This window comes from Alligator sinensis, unplaced genomic scaffold (genome assembly GCF_000455745.1).
Source record: "Alligator sinensis unplaced genomic scaffold, ASM45574v1 scaffold31_1, whole genome shotgun sequence".
Lineage (NCBI taxonomy): Eukaryota > Metazoa > Chordata > Crocodylia > Alligatoridae > Alligator > Alligator sinensis.
The window spans coordinates 3,169,759-3,190,057 of record NW_005841884.1 but is presented as its reverse complement, the minus strand read 5'-3'; the positions used below and the strand labels follow the sequence as shown (position 1 = coordinate 3,190,057).

At 42.3% G+C, this 20,299-nt stretch overlaps 1 protein-coding gene across 3 annotated transcripts in view; it reads left to right on the top strand.

Annotated features, from left to right (window-relative positions):
* The window catches only part of RXRG (retinoid X receptor gamma), a 123,975-nt gene that overhangs the window by 73,102 nt on the left and 30,574 nt on the right, over positions 1-20,299 (top strand). For 2 of the 3 annotated variants that reach the window (XM_025196729.1, XM_014516927.2), the window contains exon 2: positions 5,999-6,258. In XM_025196729.1, coding sequence (XP_025052514.1) covers positions 5,999-6,258 — 260 coding nt within the window. Of the gene's footprint in view, positions 1-5,998; positions 6,259-9,638; positions 9,724-20,299 lie in introns of those variants that run through there. The other variant, XM_006017729.3, reaches the window with a different exon arrangement.

Here is a 20,299-nt window from a genome sequence, read left to right as displayed (position 1 = left end):
TTCGTCAAAATGGCACTTCAAAACGAAACGAAATGACAAAACAAAACATTTTCCCTTTGAAACAGAAGTAAAAATGAAATGGTGCTGTTTCACACAGCTCTAATGTACACCACCTGATTGGCTTGGAGGGGAGCAAGCCCCCTCCGTAAAGTCACATAAGGCAATGGATGACAGGCTGTTGGACAAACTTTTCAGGGTGCTAGTTGTTTTCCTTGAGGACAACTGTGCCTCGGTTCTTGGCTTATCCTCTGGCTGTGTAACTGCTATTAAAGCCCCAGTTTTTGCATTGGGCCTGATCACCCATGTCTTGTAGAACAAGAGGCTGTTTTTGGGGTGTTAAACCCATTTACTATGTTTTCTTTGTCTAGTTTTATCTGGTACCCAAGATGCTAAAAATCTAGGCATGGGACAATTTTTCTTATGTCAATTTGTTGATAATTTCTTGTCCATTACAACATATTTGGGCATGACTACATGGAGAGGCCTCAAAATGCTGATTTGTACTTGAGCTGTGACAGAAATCACGTGGTCTTCCCTGGGCTGTTTTTAGTCACAGTGTTATAATTTCTGCTAGTGGTATTTATTCTTGGAACAGATTTTGGTTCTGGTACCATTTTTGACTGGTTTGAAATACTTGTGAGAACTTTCCTGTGAATTTTCTGGTGTAGACACCTGTAGATTTACTTCAGCAGCACACTATTTCATATGCGTTTCCATGTAAGAAAGAGCTGGATGTAACACCACTGGCTTCCCACCTTACTCTAACAAATCCTGTTCAAGAGGCAAGGATTTTTGGGTGATTTATCTTTTTTTGGACCAACTACATACCTGGATGATATTTTGTATATCAAGGTACAAGGTGCCCTTCCTCAGATCCTGAGTGCCTTCAGGGGCAGATCTAGGGGAAGTGCAGTGGCATAGTTACATTCCCTTTGATTTCTGCTGTACCCAAACTTTAAAACTGTCTGGGAGAAGCAGTGGCATTTCTATTCAGGAAGCAGTCAGTCAACTGAATTGATGGCTCATTAACATTTACTGATTCCTTTTAATGTTTCTTCATTCCAAAAGTGTTCATGAACCTCTCTCCTTTTTAATGGTCCTAATGTCCCACTATTCAAACTGTCCTTCAAACTTCTGCAATTGTGCTGTTTTGTGAGCCATTCCTGGTAATGTCTCTCTAGTTCATGGCCCTGCAGATTTTGTTTTTAGCTCCAACTAAAAACCGTAACTCAGGTGTGGTAATATTATCTCATATGTCAAAGTGACGCATTGGAGACACTGTCAAGACCTTCAACAAGATCAGATTTTGCTTCACAAATTTGAAAAAAAAGATGTACATTTAAATATGATGACTACAGGACACTATCTTTTGACTATCTGACCACTTTTGCCTAGTTTCTTGTGTTCTGTTAAGCTTAATATATAATCTAGCAAATTAGTACACATTCCACTAAAGTTGTATTTGTTTTTGTTTTAATTAAATGGTATAATATAGTACTAAGCTCCTAGCATATTAGTAAAGCTTCTAATTTCTCTTTAATTGGAGAAAAATATGGATTGTGTTTATATGTAATAATGCACCGCACCATCTGCACGCCCATTTTCAAAACCCTAGATCTGCCCATGGGGCCTCCCATCAATGGTCACTGTTATGAGACATGAACAATATGTTTACCTTGAGTTGCTATAATTATAGATTTGTCTGGATTTAAGTGGATCTTTTTATTCCTGTGAATTTTTTTTTTTACACTGGTGTGTGTGTGTGTGTGTGTGTGTGTGCGCGCGCGTGTACGTACCTGTCTGTCTGTCATGCATACACACTTAATTGTCTACAGTACTGTAGACAGCTTGGATCCCAAGCATTCAAAAATTGAGTCAACTTCAAAAATAACAAAACTGACTTAACAGTAAGGAGACCTTTAAAAATTACGAGCACAAATCCTTCTTATCCTTTAGGGCTCATGTTTTTTCAGCTTTTCTCTGCACCCAGGGGAGCTCAAAATGTGCTTGCCTAAAAAAATGGGAGCTTGAATTTTTGTCACATGATAATCTGACTCCAGGAGTCATTTGTTTAAGAATATCTCCAAATATTTTAATATCTTTTTAAAATAAAATTTAAGACTAAGCTATAATCCTGTAACTCCAGGAGGCCTTAAAAGAAATAAACCCACAAGGCTCATGGCAAAATAGTTTGAGTTGGAAGCACTTGGTGTGCCACACTACAACTTATGAGCAAATGGGCTATGCTGCTGCTAACGTTTTCTGCTGATTTTAACTTAATACCAGACATTTGCCTGAAAAGATGCAGGGAAGATCTGTTTTGACACTGAGCCATATATCTGTTGCAAATAACTCCCAACATTAATATATTTGTACATGGTGCCTGCAACCTCAGGAAACCTCAGTAGGTTGCTACTATAATTTCTTTTGAAATGCTTCTTGGGCTGAATGGCTATTGCAGGAAGTAGCTGAATCTGTATCTCCTTTATGGGTGGATATTACCATATTTTTTAAATGTATATTTGATAGAATATGCTGAATTTTTATTTTGTTTCATAGGGATAATAAATAAATCCAATTTTCTCTTTGTATAATCTGTGACTTTTTTTTATCCAAGATACTAGAAACACATTACTTAAATGCTTGTCCCCCTGCCCCCACAAAAGGATTTTTGATTAAATCGATAACTTCAGTAACGCGTAGAAAAGCTTTTAGTTTGATTTATCTCTTGTATCTTTGCAAAGAGTTGGTTTCAAAAATTTTTTTTAAAAATGTGAAAAAGATCTTTTTCAACTAAAAAGGCTGCTTGAACCATTTTTTTGACCAGATGCCCTGGTGGGATATTTAATGTGGCTAGTGAAAAATGACCTGTCTTTCTCTGGTTTTACCTGGTACCCAGGACACTGGGACTCTGGACACTGTTTAATTTCCTTGTCGCTAGTATTGTCACCTCTAGTTAATGCTCTGTTCCAGTCTGGTAGATTTAGGCTTCATTACAACTCTAGGGTGCGTGGTTTTTCTACCATGAAATGTATCTACTTGATGAGGTCATCCCATTTAGCAGTTTTCCCTAAGCTTTTTCCATCCTTGAAATTTCTTTAGGCAATTTGAAGAACAGGATTTTGTTGTTTTTTTCCTTATATGCTACAGTATCAAGAGTAGTTTTCATTTTAATCTTATTTCCCTTAGGAAACCACCCTGTTACATGAAATATGTTTTTTTTTTTTTTTTTCTTTTCTGTATTCTGAATGGGCAGGTGATGGTGGGGTTGGGCCTAGTTATCAGGTTGAAGATCCAGCCACTCTTGGGGTGCTTCTTTGCTGTGGTTACATGCTTTTGCTAGTTCATTTCAAAGCCCACTCCATCTACCTGCTCCTTCTTGACTGCTCCACACCTGGGAATGCACAGGATTCTTTTTTGTGGTCATCCAGGATCCTTCTTTGTGGCCCTCTCAAGCATGTTGAACAGTGAAATCCCAAGAGCAGCTATAGAGGATGTCCCAAAGTCACCTCACCAGTGTGTTTCCAGATTTGGGTGGGCAGAGCATGTTTGGCAATGGCACATTCTGACGGTATAGACCTGCTCTGGGACAGGGGTATTCTGTATAGATTATTAGATGCTTTGCATCTGTCATACTTGCATGTAGCAAATCCAATGGCTAACCTGAGTTATAATTTGATGTGGAATAAAAGAAAGAAGGGGCTGGCTTTGTTGCTGAGGCTGGTACTCGGGAGTCCTAGGATTAATCCTAAAACCTGTCTACTTGAGTAGAATTGACCAGATGAGCTACTTTTAAATAAATCATCACTCGAACACTACTGCAAAACAAGAGTAGTTTTGTTTGTTTGTTTTTTATTCATAATTTAATTACTTTCCCTTTTTGAAGCATACTAATTATTCTGGAATAAAAATTTATTCTAGTACACAGTGTCCATACATGAAGCTATGTTAAAACAGCTATTGTAGAATAGCTTATCCTTCAGTAATCATTCCAGTCAATTTCCTCATAACAAAAAATCCCAAGTTACTTTCCATGCCTCAGTTACCCATATATAAAAGGTTTTTTGTTAACAGAACCGTCTTGAGAGGAGCGTTGTGAAGAAGGATGAATTCGCTAATGTTTGTGAAGTTCTTGACTACAATAAGGACAGTGACCATATAGATATTTGCATAGACAATTTTATAATCTCATCTATCCTTGCCAGTCATTCCTTATAGAAGTGAGAATTGGAATACTTTAAGGGTACATTAATGAACCAAGCCTCACAGGAACTCTGAAGAGCAGATGTAAGTGCTTTGGTTTTCAGCTGGTTTCTACAGCTGAGGAACATCCAGTGTTTTCCAAAGAAAGAAAACTGAAATGACGTATTGCAGGAGAATTCTGAGGCAATGTCCAGAACTGAACTGGTATCTCACAAGATCTGGGCATAGCCTTCAGCCCAGGGCACTTACCAAGTTTTGGCAAGCCATCAAAGGCTACATGATGGGCAGCCAGGGGCAGATGAATATAAATTTTCTAATTTTTTTTAGGGGCCCTGCAGGCTGGATAGAATGGCCTGGCAGGCTGCATTTTGCCCACCCCTGCTTTAGCCCCTAGGTAAGCCTTTGACTTCTGTGCAACTTGCTTTTCCTTCATATGTTCCTGAATTTATTGGCCCATCCCTAATTTGCAGTACTTGCTATTTAACAATTTGGTGGAAGAATATTTATCTACTAGTTTCTCAGGGCAGAACCTCTATCCCTGTGAGTTGGAATAGTCTCGTATGATCAGAGAGGTGATTATGGACAGTGGTAAGGTCATCACAGTTGACTTTTTCCATTGCTGGCACAGAGTATGTTTGTTTCTATTGACTTTGTTAGTAAAGCAGCTTTTCTTCTTTTAACATTACTGCAAAGTTATTTATGTGACAGTGTTTGTTATTTTACCTGAAGTAACAATCAAATCTGATTCAAAGGGAAGATGCACAATAAAGACAGGAAAAGGTCAACTTCCTGAATAACATTAAAGACATTTGTCAGAGTCAAAGAGGACTGGATTCTGCTGCTATCAACCTATTTCAGATTTAATTTTGCACAGGGAAAGGAAAAAGGTCTTTGTCAATTCTTTCTTTCTTTCGCTTCTTGGATCAATTTTCCCAGTGGAAAAGCAAACACGCAGCAAAAGGATGCAGTAGCAATGACAGCAACAGAAGCCTTGAAGGCAGAGGGGCCATCTTGATTAATATGTAGAGCAAAGGGACAGAAAGCAGGGTTTCTGGGTACTAATCCTAACTGCTAGCAGTGTGTAGTGCAGTTTTAAGGCACACTTCACTTCTGTCTCAGTATTCCTCTGTTAAATAGAGATGATATCTATCTTACAGTGTGGGGGCATAATTGTTCTGCAGGGGGAAGAGATGATTCTTGTATGGAAAATTCTCATTTCCTGATGCTTTCCAAGTAAGGAAGCTGTTCTCTCAGAGGACTGCTGCAGGGAGGACCTTGAATGAAGAACAGGAGAAATGCATTGTATAATAAAGATTCTCCAAGGGCCAGCCTCTCTTTAAGAGTGGCACGCTTTCCAAAAGCATTAATCTCCGAGGTCTTTTTTTCCCATTTGTTTTCTGGGTTGTTCAGTCAGACCTAGAGGAATGTTTGGCTTTGTTCTAGTTTCAAAGGCTTACTTTTTATAATTTCAGTGTGTGTTTATTTTTATCTTGAACTTTAGCTTTAAATCTTAAACAGAATCTGTAGTACTCACTTCATAAAGAGAGAGAGAAATGTTCAGTTTAAACATTTGGACAAGGTGCAGAGCCATTCAGCTCCTGGTCACCGACTCAGATTTGAGCCCAGACTGGTAATGCCTGAAGGTAGTAGTGGTTGGGTTTTGTTTTTGTTTTGGTGGACCAAGTTAGACATGAGTTTGCATCTCTAGTCTAAAAGCCAGTAATGCTAGTCCCAGTCACCAAAATCCCAGTGGCTTGTGTTGGTTACTATATCTTTCATTCTACCCTACTTTTAGATTCTCCTGTTCACACCAATTCCACGCCTGTGAGCCCCTCATTGAGCCTTCACACAGGGAATTCAGTGGATGGCCATCTTAACTACATCGAGGCTCCAGTGAGTGCTGCAAGGACAATTTCATCCCCAATGAATGCTATAGGGTCTTCTATGAATGCTCTGGGTTCACCATACAGAGTCATAGCTTCATCCATTGGATCTCATTCTGTTTCTCTGTCCTCAAGTCCGGGCATGAATTTTGTATCTCATACAAGTCCTCAGGTAGGCAATGTTTACTGTCCTTATATTATAAACTGGGTTTGTTTCAATTATGAATGATAGAGCTGGAACACTTGGAGGAATTTTTACTTGTTGAATTTGAGCCATTTATAGGGATTTGATCTGACAAGGCTTCTCTCCCTTTTGATTGCTTCTGCATAGAAGTCCCATGAATATGAAGAGAGAATATATTTTGTTACATAATGAATAGTTGTTAGAGAGAATTAATTCCTGATTCAGTTCCAGGCTAAAGGGAGCCATGCAACTGGTTAAGCTTTATGGAAAAATAGAGATTGAGACACCCTGTAGGCCTTTTCTAAGCCAAGAATCTCTTGCTGTTGAATTTCTGTTTCATATTTACACAATTGGTGTGGCCTTGATCCTTTTTTAAAGCAAACACAAAAGAATGGAAACATAAAAGCGAGATACAAGTCATGGAAATAAAATCTACACATATAATATTACCTTGTTCCTGAGCTTATTTGTTCACAATCTGCAAAGCTGTTTGAAAAGTTCGTTAAAAATTCAAAATTTTAAATAAAAATAAAGGAAATTTTAAATCCCTATCCTCCAGTTCTTCAGTCACCTTCTAGCAATATGTTGGCAGTGCAGGATCATACCCTACAATATGTTTGCATCTGCTTTAATGAGGTCAATTTCCCAGTCAAGTGTCCCAACCAAGATTAGCCAAAGAAAGCAAAATGTCAGCAATGGAAGCCCTAAATCTCATTGTGTTGTAATACCAAGAAGCTACTTGATAGTATCACTTCATTGGGATTGAGTTTAAGACCTGTTTTGTGATACAACATCTTTGAAGATAATATTATGTTTCGTATTTCTAGTAGGGAGAAAAACAAGAATGGGATTAAAGTACCTCAAGTATCCACTGTAAATGCATGCTGCCATCATGCCTAGCAACTTGCTTTAATATGAACAACAGTGGGCCTGAGTCTCAGTTTTATACTAAGACAGGCAAGGTGCTTTGTGATACTCTGATATCTTTTTATTAGACCAACTCAAATAGTTGAAAAAAATTCTTCTTTGCAAGATTTTGGGCACAAACACCCTTTATCAGGCTGTGGAAGTATCTGCAGTTGGTCTGTGCTCTTTCTGGATGGAAGCCCTTTGGGTTTATTATACTAAGACCTTTGGGCTACCCTGGCAGCATCAAGGGACTTCAAAATAAATATAATCACCACCCCCCCATGAAACAGGAAGACAGGAGGCCAGTGTCAGGTTAGTCAAAGGGGTACACAGGACCCCTGAATCCTTGTTGCAGTTGAAATGCAGTGTACTTCAGCTATTTCCTGCTTATCTAGAAAGATATCAAAACCAGAGAAAAAGTTACAGCAACTCTGGGGCAGCTCTAACTTATGCCAGAGCACCACATACAGAGTGCACCCTGTGCTGGCCCCCTTGTGCATGTGTGCCATATAAAAGGAATGCAGAAGTGGTTTACAGCAGGGGTGTCAAACTCACCTGGCCAGTGGACCAGATGAGGGGCATTGTGGTGGTCTGCAAGCTAGACTGCAGCTAACCCCCTGTGCAGTGCCTGCAGTGCCAGTTCCAGGCCATGTGCTTCACGCAGCATGCCTGGCCCTAGGGCTCATTGTCCACATCCTGCACGGCCAGCACGGGTCATGTGCTTTCTGTGGCATATGGGCCAGACCCAATACTGTAGGCAGAATGGGTGTGGGGTTGGTCCAGGGTGCCACAGACAGCCCACACCCCAGATCCCCTGAGCTGCATGCAGAGCTGGGTCCAGTCCATGCGTCATGGGCAGCGCACACTCCATGCTGGTTCTGTGTGTACAGTGAGCCCTGTGGCTGGGGCATGGTATATGTGGCATATGGGACTGGATGGCCACATGTACTGCATGCTGCACAGGGGGCAGGCATGGGGTGTGTGCGGCATGTTGCACTCCACTGGACCTGCCTTGTGTTCTGGTTCCAGTACAGCCTGATCTAGACTGGTTCCAGAGCCAGCATGCAAGGCCAGTCTGGAAGAGAATCACATACAGGCCATATTGGCCCCCTAGTCGGTGTGTGGGATTGGGTCCAGCCTGGGTGCTGCATGCGGGGCTGGGGCTTGGGCCAACAACTCATGGGCTGGATCACGTGGCTCCACAGGCTGGATCCAGCCTGTGGGCTGTACATATGGCACCCCTAGTCTAGTTTCTCCCATCTATACTCCAAGTGCAGAAATGGAGAAACTGAGAAGCAAATCAACGGTATTTTGTAGCTAACACATTAATTTGACAACACAGTAAGGCTAGCCTGGGGTTTAATATTCAGCACCATGGACAGGTCACAAAGGAGAAATCCCAGAGAAACTGGAAGAGCAGGAGGGAAATACTACTGATGTCAATGTGTTAAATTTACCACCGTTGTGCATTCTATGAGGCAAGCGATTGCTATCAGGTTTGGCTGCAGAAACCATCATCTGTACGTCATATATGGCTAGGCACATGTGGTACAAAGTGAATCATGCTGAGGTATTCATTTAGATTTCTCTCTGTTTCTAACTGAGCTGAAGCTTAACCCCGGCTCTAGAAAATCATTCAAGAGAGAATACAATTTAAGCAGTTTAGTGTGTGTTTTGAGGTCTGTGTAGCTGAATAACTCATGAGTGGTGTGTTGTTCCAATCTTTCCAAACCATACACTAGACTAGTACAACCTCCATCCTTTTCCATACCACCCCATATCCCCTGTGGATTCTACATTCCCCTCACTGTAAACTAGGATCAACTCCACTGAAATGGGACCAGTGCTTTCCAAGATTACTTCAATGTTCAGCTAAGGTTACTTCATTGATTTCCATAGAGTTACTTCACTATGCTAGAGCAGTGCTGGAGAAAACTGGACTTGGGTTGGATTTGTTGAAACCAGAAAGCTAAGAGACAGAAGTTTTTGCTCTGACTTGCATGCAGAGACTGCAGTTGTCTGTGACTATTGTTCATTGGTCCTGTCAATCTTCCCACCGTTCATCTGTGCAGGAGCCAAGGATGATACAGCATAAGACAGATTCCATAAAGACACCTAGAATGCTGGGGAAGAAAGTTATTAAGCAGTTTTTCAAACACCCGCTATATATTACACACACGTCAAACAATCCTACGGTTTATCGCAAGGAAGTTTAATTTCTCTGAAAAAAACTACTTTGTTTTCATCATTATGCATCTCTGTCCTGGCCTCCAGCACTTTTAGAAAATCTTTCTCTCTGCTTCATCCCTGTACTTCTAGATTTGCTTAAGTAGTTGCTTAAAAGTACCAAAGACCTCTTTTTCAGTCTGGTAAAGGAATATTGTTATGTCATTATTGAAGGGCAGGGGAAGTGGGACTCCTGGGTTACACTCCTGGCTGTGCTGTTAAAACACATCAACCAAGATTGAAGAAGCTTTATTTATACAATCCAGAAGGACAAAGACTTAAACGCTGGACACAATACCAGGACGCATGTAGCATCAGGTAACAAATGAAAGGGGTATTTTTTTCAGATGATAATGGGACAAAGACCAATGGCCTGAAACTGAATGGAAAGCTAAAGCTGCTTATTGGTTAAACATTTGTAAGTGGGAGACAAAGTAGGTGGTAAGAGGTGCACTCAGGGTAAGTGCTAGGAGGACCAAGACTGTAGCCAGGGAGGGACAGGTTAGATAGAATGGCAACATTTTAAAATTTTTTTTCCAAATGGGGCTGGTTGGAATTTTTCTATTTTTTAAATAATAATTCGTCATGGAAAATAGTTATTTCCCCTAAAGCAAAACCTTTTGGAAAAGCTCTTTCCTTGTCTAAACTTTTTCAGTTTAAATTTTAAAATTTTGAATGGTATGTGTCTGGTGTGAGGATGGGGTTCACTGCCTGTCCCACAGAGTAAATGCTCAGGTTTCTAGGAGAAAATTTTTCACTAATTCTCTTCATCACGGCAATATCCAGGGGTTAAAATATATGTCCAAAGCACAATTGGAGTTGCAGCTAGCAAGGGACATGAAGGGTTTCTATAAGTATGTTTGCAGCAAGAGGAAGGTCGGAAAGTGTGAATCCCTTACTGAATGGGGGAGGCAAACTAGTGACTGATGATGAGGAAAAAGCTGAAGTACTCAATTCCTTTTTCATCTCAGTCTTCACAGACAAGTTCATCTCCCACACTAGTGTACCTGGCAGCACAGTTTGGGGAGAAGGTGAGCAGGCCTCATTGTTGAAAGAATAGGTTGGGAACTATTTAGAAAAGCTGGACACATACAAGTCCATGGGGCTGGATGCAATGCATCTGAGGGTGCTGAGGGAGCTGGCTGATGTGATTGCAGAGCCGGTGACTACTATCTTTGAAAAGTCCATGGCGACTGGGGGAGGTCCCAAATGATTGGAAAAGGGAAAATATAGTGTCTATCTTTAAGAAAGGGAAGATGGAAAATCCAGGGAACTACAGACCAGTCAGCCTTACCTCAGCCCCTGGAAAAATCATGGAGCAGGTCCTCAAGGAATCCATTTCTAATCACTTAGAGAAGAAGGTGATTAGGAACAGTCAGCATGGATTCACCAAGGGCAAGTCATGCCTGACCAACCTGATTGACTTCTGTGATGAGATGACTGGCTCTGTGAATGTAGGGATGCAGAGAAAGCAATGGACATAATATACCTTGACTTTAGCAAGGTTTTTAATATAGTCTCTCACAACATTCTTGCAAGAAAGCTGAGGAAGTATGGGTTGGTTGGATGAATGGACTATAAAGTAAATAGAAAGCTAGCTGGATTGTCGGGCTCAATGAGTAGTAATCCATGGCTCAATGTCTAGTTGGCAGCCAGTGTCAAGTAGAGTGCTCAGGGGTCAGTCCTGGCACCAGTTGCGTTCAATATCTTCATTAACAATCTGAAAGATGGGATGCATTGCATTCTTAATAAGTTTGTGTATGACACCAAGCTGGGGGATGTAGTAGATACACTGGAGAGTAGGGCTAGGGTTCAGAGTGCCCTAGACAAACTGGAGGATTGGGCCACAAGAAATCTCATGAGGTTTAGTAAGGACAGGTAGAAAGTCTTGCACTTAAGGTAGAAGAATCCCATAAACTGGTACAGGCTAGTGACTGACTAGCTCTGCAGAAAAGGACCTGGGGATTACAGTGGACAATGAAATGGATATGAGTCTGCGGTGCACCCTTGTTGCCAAGAAGGCTAACAGCATACTGGGCTGCATTAGTAGGAACGTTGTCAGTAGATTGAGGGAAGTGATTCTTCCCCTCTATTCTGCATTGGTGAGGCCAAATCTGGAGTACCGTGTCCAATTTTGGGCCCCCCACTATAGAAAGGATGTGGACAAGTTGGAAAAAGTCCAGTGGAGGGCAATGAAAACAGTTTGGGAGCTGGGGCATATGACTTATGAGGAGAGGCTGAGGGAACTGGGCTTATTTAGTCTGCAGGAGAAAAGAGTGAGGGAGGATTTGATAGCAGCATTTAACTACCTGGAGGGTGGTTCCAAAGAGGATAGAGTTAGACTGTTCGCAGTGGTGATAGCATCATACAATAATATAAAACTAGGGTTGGAAGAGACCTCAGGAGGTCATCTAGTTTGACCCTCTGCTCAAAGCAGGACCAGCCTCAACTAGATCATCCCAGCCAAAGTTTTGTCTAGCTGGGTTTTGAAAACCTCCAAGGATGGAGCTTCCACCACTTCTCTGGGGAACCTGTTTCAGTGCTTTCACTCGCCCCCCTAGTAAGATAATTCTTCCTAATATCTAACTTAAATTTCCCTTGCTGCAACTTGAGACTTGCTCCTTGTTCTGTCATCTACCACCACTGAAAACAGTCTAGCACCATCCTTTCAACCCCCACTTCATGTAGTTGAAGGCTCCTATTAAGTCCCCTTTCAGTCTTTTATTTTCTAGACTAAATAAGACCAGTTCCCTCAGTCTTTCCTCATAAGTTATGTCCCCCAGCCCCTTCAGCATTTTTGTTGCTCTCTGCTGGACTCTCTCCAATGTGTCTACATCCTTTCTGTAGTAGTGGGGACCCAAAACTGAACACAGTACTTCAGATGTGGCCTCACCAGTGCTGAATAGAGGGGAATAATCACTTTCTTTGACCTACTGGCAACACACCTACCAATGCAGCCCAGCATGCCATTAGTCTTCTTGGCAACTAGGGTACACTGCTAGCTTATTCTGCTTATTGGCCACTGTAACCCCCAGGTCCTTTTCTTCAGAGCTGCTGTCCAGCCAGTCAGCCCCCAGACAGATGACAAAACAAGGAGCAATGGGCTCAAGTTGCAGCCAAGGGAGGTTTCGGTTGGATATTAGGAAAAACTTTCTCACTGGGAGGCTGTTGGAGCACTGGAACAGGCTACCCAGAGGTGGTGGAATCTCTGTCCTTGGAGGTTTTTAAGGCCCAGCTTGACAAAGCCCTGGCTGGAATGATCTAGTTGGGGATGGTCCTGCTTTGAGAGAGGGGTTGGACTAGATGACCTCCTGAGGTCCCTTCCACCTCTAATTTTCTATTATTTTTTTTTATTCTGTGCATGAAAATACCTACAGCGTGAGTTTTGACCCCACCACATCTGCCTTATGCCACAGAACTCGCACAAAGCAGATTCGTAGCTAAGAACTGCCTCCCTCTCTTTTGGGTTGAGCTCTAGAACTCGGAATGATTGAAAACAAACATCCAGGGTGTTTTGCAGGAGAACTGAGGCATCCTGGGATTTAGGGATGTTTTGAAGCTTGTCCTACATCGGAAGAAAGGCCATGCCCAAAGATTGCTCGTCAGGGGAAGACGAAGCATTGAGGGATAACATTCAGAAAAGTGAGGGATGGGTGGTGGTGGGAAAACTGCAATATCTGTCCTTGCACTGGAGTTGGTTCCAGTTACTACAAAGGAGTACAGAAACAAACCGAATTTAGATTTGGATCTGCATGCACATCTGCCTGCCTGAGACCTGCCCTCTCTGCCAGTGTGTGAAAGTAGCTTCTTATCATGGAAGCCATTTTATCCAAGTGCCCCATAAGAGGCCAGAGTCGTGCAGGACTGAATGCCCTTCCTCTTTTCTGACTCTGGAAGCTAAGCAGATCCAGGTTTAGATGGCTCCGCCTGGGAACCTGAAGAGGTGGTTGTGAACATCGGACTATTACCCCATAGAAACTGTAAGTGGGAATATGTCCTAATTGTTGCTGATGGATGAGGAAAGGGGAAAAAATAGCCAAGCAGGTGAGAAATGAGTCATGATTGTATGAAGGTTAGCATCAATAGGGACTTGAGGGAAAAGAAAAAAGCTGGGGTATTTTAAATTGAATTAACACAGTGCTAGTGGAAAACAGTACATAGAAGCAGGGATGGGGACACTTCAGATGGGTACTTGGTTCCCTTGCCATGCTTTGGATTTGCAAGTCCATCTGATGAGCTGTGCCTTTTGGTGTTACCCTTGGTGTCCTGGTCACTTGGCTTCCTGGGTAATTCCATCCTATCTGTTTAATGTAAACTGTCATTTCAACTCAACAGAAAATCTTTGCTTCTGTGGCCTAAATTGTTCTGTAGATTTGTGCTCTTAGCAAGGGGCTAGGTTGTACCTGAGATGTAGCTGCATTTCAGTGACAGGTGAATTATTCCTCTTGAACTTCATAGTGTTTGTGCGGTAAGATATTTTGGGAGAAGAGCTGCTGTTGGTTCTTTACTGTGGCAGAGCTCTTGACAAAGTTTGTTGTACAAATAAAAATAGTGTGTTTGTCCTTCCAGAGCCTGAGATGCATCAGGAAGTAGCTCTGCGGATCAGGGCAGCTGATCTAACCTGTCGTTCCAAGTTAGTAAATCCGAGGCATGCACTTCACTTGCTTTCCCTCTAATGAAATGAGACAGCGAAGCCATGGGGATTCAGCAGGCAGGCAGCTGATGGATTTGGGTTCAAGTGGTTGTCCCAAATATCAAGGAACATTGTGCTTGACCCACAGGAAAACAACTCAAAAGATGTTGATGGCTAAAACCTTCCTCCCTCCCTGCTGTTTCTTGTTGCCTGTAAGAGAAAAGAAAGTGTGATACCCAATCTCCAGATAACATTTGAAACCACAAACAGTTTCTCTGCTCAGTGTCCCGGTGGGAAGAAGCAGCTATGTGTAAAGAGAGAAGGTGGAATTTTTCTAATTTTTTCACCTATTGAATTAGGTTTGTTTAAAAATATTTGAGTTGACTACTATGAATGTATTCATGAGGGCTGATTTTTGTCAGGGAGAAAGCTTCTTAAGAAGCTGTTTAATAATTTTTCCCCATCAGCTTCTTTTCCCCCTCCAATGAAAAATGTCTTGTCTTGTCCACAAGATGGGAACTGTCAGTATAAAGTGGTCATTCTAATCGTCTTGTGGGTTCTTTTCTTAAAAAAATAAAACCAAAAAAACCAAACCAACCAATCAAACAAAAAAAACCCTGACCCCACCCCTGTCTCTCAAAGCTTTCAATGTTTTTAAAATAGAAAGTTGGGGGTGGGGAGGGGAGGGACTTCAATGAAAAACAAGGAAAACAAAGCCCAGAATGAGAACAATTCTGATTGCAAATTCATGTGTCTGGAAAGCCAAATGTCTGGGCGGGGGGACCCACTCTGAGCAAAAGAATAAATATAGCTCTGACAGCACAAGAGCTAATTAATGTAGGAACTGCCACCCAGGATCAGATACTTAATACAGATACATCTACATGAGATGCTTACTGTGCAGTAGCTCATTACTACCGTGCAGTAGCATCACTGGGCACGAACTGTGATGTGACGCTACTGTGCAGTAGTAACGAGCTTCTGTGCAGTAAGCATCACAAGGCAACCATGCTGGGATGCCACTGCACAGTAATGCTGGTTGCTGCACAATCATTAGTATTTGCATAACCAAGTACTACAATGACTGTGATGTACTGTTCAGTGGGTGTCTTGTGTAGATATGCCCTACAGTCCGGCATCTTGTTTTCTACCTTGTCCAGTGCTAGCTGCTTCAGAGAAACAGGGAAGAAATGCTTGGGAAAGAGGAGGGGAAAAAAGCAGCAATCCTGAAAGCCAGTTCTTGGGGAAGATTTGTTTTTGGGTTTTGTTTTGTTTTGTTTCCCCTGAACCTCGTTATAGAATGAGTTCTTCGTGCCATGTATTATTAAGGTTGCCAAACTTTAACTGTTTCACCTGAAACATTCTATGCTGGGTCTTTGTTATTTGTTGTTTCAGTGCAGCTGTTTCTGAGATATTAGGAAAAATGGTTTCTTTTTTGGTTTTTACCTTGTCCATCTTAAAATATTCAAGCAATTTAATCTTTGAAAATAACTAGAACACCCATGCCTTGGAGTGGGGACTTAACGTTTGGTTGGCGGAGGGGAGCAGCCTCTGTCAGGGATGTACAATTCACTATCCCTATGAAAATCCACTCAAATTTGGCCAGTCATAAATTGTAGAGAAAACCACACTTTGCACATGCTTGGTTGGGACTTGGTACAGTTTAAGTTAAAGTCTTGAAAGATTTTTCTCCACTCAGTATGTTCAAGCCTTTCACTGCCCATAATACTGACCAAACTGTCTATGCCATTCCCACAAGACAGTTGAGCTTTCCATAGCCCAGGTCTCCTGTACCTCAGTGGGCTAGACATCAAACTAAACAGGATCCTCCTGTCCCCAAAGGCAAAATGGAGGAGGAAGGTGCCAGAGGTAGAAGGGGTAGGATGGAAAACATTGGCTACAAGGAGCTTGCTTGGCAGGAAACTAGGTCAGGACAGAAAAGGAGCCTGGCAGGTATAGAGACTGGCTGGGCAGGGAGACAGATGGGGTCCCTTGGAAAGTCCTCATGATCATTTGTGTCATAATACATGCACACAAGAATTAAGGTAGCACAGGCAGCATTAAGTTCATAAAATCAGGCATTCAAAAGTTAGGAGATGTCAGAATTAAAGTTCCTTTGTGCTGGGGGGGTGTAATTAGCATAGATGGATTTATATCTTGAGCCATGATGGTTTGTTTTGTGGGGGGGGAGGTTAGCCCTTTTAAAATGCCTGGTTGGGGGTTGTTTTCTTTTTTTCGTATCCCTTTCTAGCATAACTCAGTATGTTAACTCTTTAAAAGTTCAATTCAATTCTGGAGGATCAATTCTTTTGAAATCCTGCTAAACTCATTATTGGCAAATTCAAAAGTGTGAAATAGCAAAAATGATTGAGGTAGAAATAGTTTTTGGTGCAAACCTGGTCTTCATTCAGGCATCTCCAAAAATCAGCATCTATTCTTGCATGAAAGCAGTCTCTGGTGAAGAAGCAGGTGGTGGAGTACCACAGAGAAAGAGCTGACAGGTCAGGATTGAGGTACATGAGAGAGACTATTTCATCACCTTTCCTTCCATTATGCCTGACTCAAGCCAGTGCTAAAATTCATTCACTGTAAAGCTTAATGACAATATAAAAGAAACCAGGAATTTTAAATAAAACCTTTTCATATTTTCTAAATTAAGGTGGCTTCCTCTTTCTGGATTTGTTTAAAGCAGATTTTTTCTAATGTTCCAACTGGGATTAACTATTGTCAATTAACTTAAGTAAAACAGCATATCTGTAAATGCTAATTACTATTGCTAGCATTAAAAAGTATTTAAAAAAATCACGAGTTAGTCCTCAAAACCATAACATTGGCTTAAATCATAAAGTGTATTAAAATACTTCATTTAATGAATCTTTTGGATTTTGAGGCTTTAACCTTTACTTTTTTTCCAAGGTTTTTGCTGCCACCTAGTTAAAGAAAAAAAAAAAGCTGAGGTTGTCACATAATTACCTGGTTTCAGGGGCTTGTAGAGTTTTAAAGATCCCAGGACTCATGCTGAAATCTTGAGAGTTGCAAATTAAATGATCCATGATAATTTCAGAACGTGATTTGTGGCTGACTTTGCATCTAGATGGTCACTGACAAACATCTTAGCTGAGCTGAACTCCAGCAAACGGGGAAAAAACTCTGCTCTTTATGTAGGCTCTTAGACCAACTTTAATGTGGAACAGTTACCAGAATATTGCTCCCTTTCCTCAGTACAGTGATCATTAGAGATGCTCAGTTGATTCTGAAACCTAACTGGCAGATCTTCCCTAAGTACTTTTTAATGCCACTAGTTACTCAACCGGTTCTTCAGCATATATAGGCTAAACTCCCATTGTTTACTATAGGAGTAAGGGCTGCAGGATCTGGCCCATTTACAGCAGGCTGAGGTGAACTTTTCAAAATTTTAAAAATATTTTTGACATTTTCATTGCAGTATTAATAGGATTTTTTTTCTTTTTTCTTTTCATCCAAAAACAAATCGAATAACCATTTTTTTAAATTGTAAAACACCTGGTTTATGATAGTTTCTTTTTACCAGTGTAACCTGGGCAGTACTCCAAGAGGTACTCCCTCTCCAATTGAAGAGATCAAAGCAGGTGTACAAGTGCTGTGGGAGGTGTAGGGACTCTCCTCCCCCTATAGAGCAGAGCCAGACCACCACTGGGGCCTTAACTATATACCTTTTAATGAGGGAACAATACTGGGAACATAACAGGCATAATCAGGGGGTAGAGTGGACACTACAATGCCCCAAGGGGGCAGGATTCAACAAAGGTTACAATCATTGACAAAAGACAGGGTTAACAAAATATAAAGCACAAACAGCAGAGCAAACAATACTGGTTGGGGAAATATAAAAGGCACAAAATACAAAATGTCAAATGACAAGAAATATAGGGCCTAGGTACCTGGAGAGGGAGAAAATACAATGGTCCCTTTCCACTGCAGAAATATTTGCTTCTTGTTAGCTCACTCACCCCAAGTCACCCCAGCTGGGACTTGAACTCAGACCTCCCATGTGGTAGGCAGAAATTCTGCCACAGCCACCACTGCTCTAAGCTACTAGAGGTTTGACCTTCCTGGAGCCCTGGCTTCATGTCGAGCTGCCTGGCCTCTGATTGGAGGAGCTGGAAGCCGAGCTGGGAACCTCTCACGTTGCTGCTCAGATCCTTGCTGGACACGGGGAGCCTCTCCCGCTGGTCACAGCCTCTCGCAGGGGATCCTGGAGCCCAGCAGGAAGCCTCTCCTGCCGGCCACACACCGTGCTGCTGAGGGTCCAACTGCTGCCTGCTGGTCCCGCTCCTTCAGGCTCTTCTGGGGCAACTGCTCCTGCCCCACTGACTCAGCTCTTTGAAGCTCCTTCCTCATGGTCCCTCACTGGTCTCCTCCCTGAGTCAGCCGTGCTGCCCCTTTTATCCCCTTCCAGGTGACCCAAGGGGCCAATCAGAGGACACGGAGGGTGAGTCTCTGGGGCCTGATTGGTGAGAAGAGGGAATCCCAAGTCCTCCAATCATCTTTTACCCCTTCAAAACTCCTGGGCCAAATCATTACCAGATTGGTGAGGAAAGGGAATCCCAAGTCCTCCAATCATTTTTTGCCCTTTCAAAACCCCTGGGCTAAGTTGCTACCAGCTAGCCCGTCACACCAAGAATTAAATATTTAAAGCTATTTTGCATAAAAATATCCAGTTGTTTTTCCAACAAAATAGCCTGCCAGAACAACCATTTTCATTAAAGCTAGTTTTTTTGACAGAAAGGGCACTAGCTGAAGGTGCAAGACTCCATACACAGGTGCACTGAGGAGCTGGAAGAGCTGCTAAGCAACCCAGGCCTTACTAGCCTCCCACAATAAGAGTGCTGCATCGCTTGTGTTATTGGCAAAGCTCTTCTTGAAACTTGGCACATCTTGCTGCATTTATCAGTTCCTTTCTTCCTCTTCCAATTAGCTTAATTGCCTGGGGCAGGTGCAGTTTTGGTGTCACTTTATGGAACTGCGGGGAACTGGGACAGAAAGGCTGGGTAGATCGTGGGTTGAGTACAGGCCCAGGGATTGCAATGTCTAGAGTAGACCCCCAAAAGCTGATCGTGGCAGCTGGGAAATGAATGTGGCTCAATCAGACAAAGTGTACCAATTCAAGACAGGCCCTGAGCCTCCACCTGCAGAGTAACTATGAACTCCTAAGAGAGATTTTAAACTGTCCTGTCCCGCTGATAGATGTCAATGGACTGGACTATGCACTCAGTGCAAACTCCAGCTTTCTGTGCCAGTTTCTCTAACCATATACCATGCCTCCTAAGGATTAACCAGTTTCCTAGTTTATCACAGAATCATAGAAAGTTAGGGCTGGGAGGGACCTCAGGAGATCATCTGGTCCAACCCCCTACTAGATCATCCCAGCCAAAGCTTTGTCTAGCCGGGTTTTAAAAACATCCAAAGATGGATCTTCCACCACCTCTCTGGGTAACCTGTTCCAGTGTTTTGTTACCCTCCTAGTGAGTAAATTCTTCCTAATATCTAACCTAAACATCCCTTGCTGCAACTTGAGACCATTGCTCCTTGTTCTGAGAACAGTCCAGCTCCATCCTCTTTTGAACCCCCCTTCAGGTAGTTGAAGGCTGCTATTAAATCCCCTCTCAGTCTCCTCATATTTATAATAAATAAACCCAGTTCCCTCAGTCTTTCCTTGTAAGTCATGTCCCCCAGCCCCCTCACCATTGTTGTTGCCCTACATTGGGCTCTCTCCAATGTATCCACATCCTTTCTGTGGTGGGGGCCCAAAACTGAACACAGTACTCCAGATGTGGCCTCACCAGTGCTGAATAGAGGGGAATAATCACTTCCCTTGACCTACTGGCAACACTCCTACCAATGCAGCTCAGTATGCTGTTAGCCCTCTTGGCAACAAGGGCACACTAGTGGTTCATGTTCTGGATTTAAATTCCAGATACCAATCTAAATTCTAACTACAGTGTTAGAAAGTGGGGGATCCCCTTGTCTGTGGTATGTTGGCTTGTCACACATATCTACATGCTTGCCTGGAGCATACTTGCATGCTGTTGTGTTCCTGTGGAAGCTTGTCCTCTTCCTTACTGAATTGTGCATTCAGTATGCACAGTGGAAAGATCTACAGATACAGCAGGCATCCCACCCAGAAGAGAGCAGATAAACTACATTAATCCCCTCTCTAGAGCTGAGCAGGGAGTATATGAGAGGCGAGGCATCAACTTTTCTGAAGAAGTCCTGCAGATG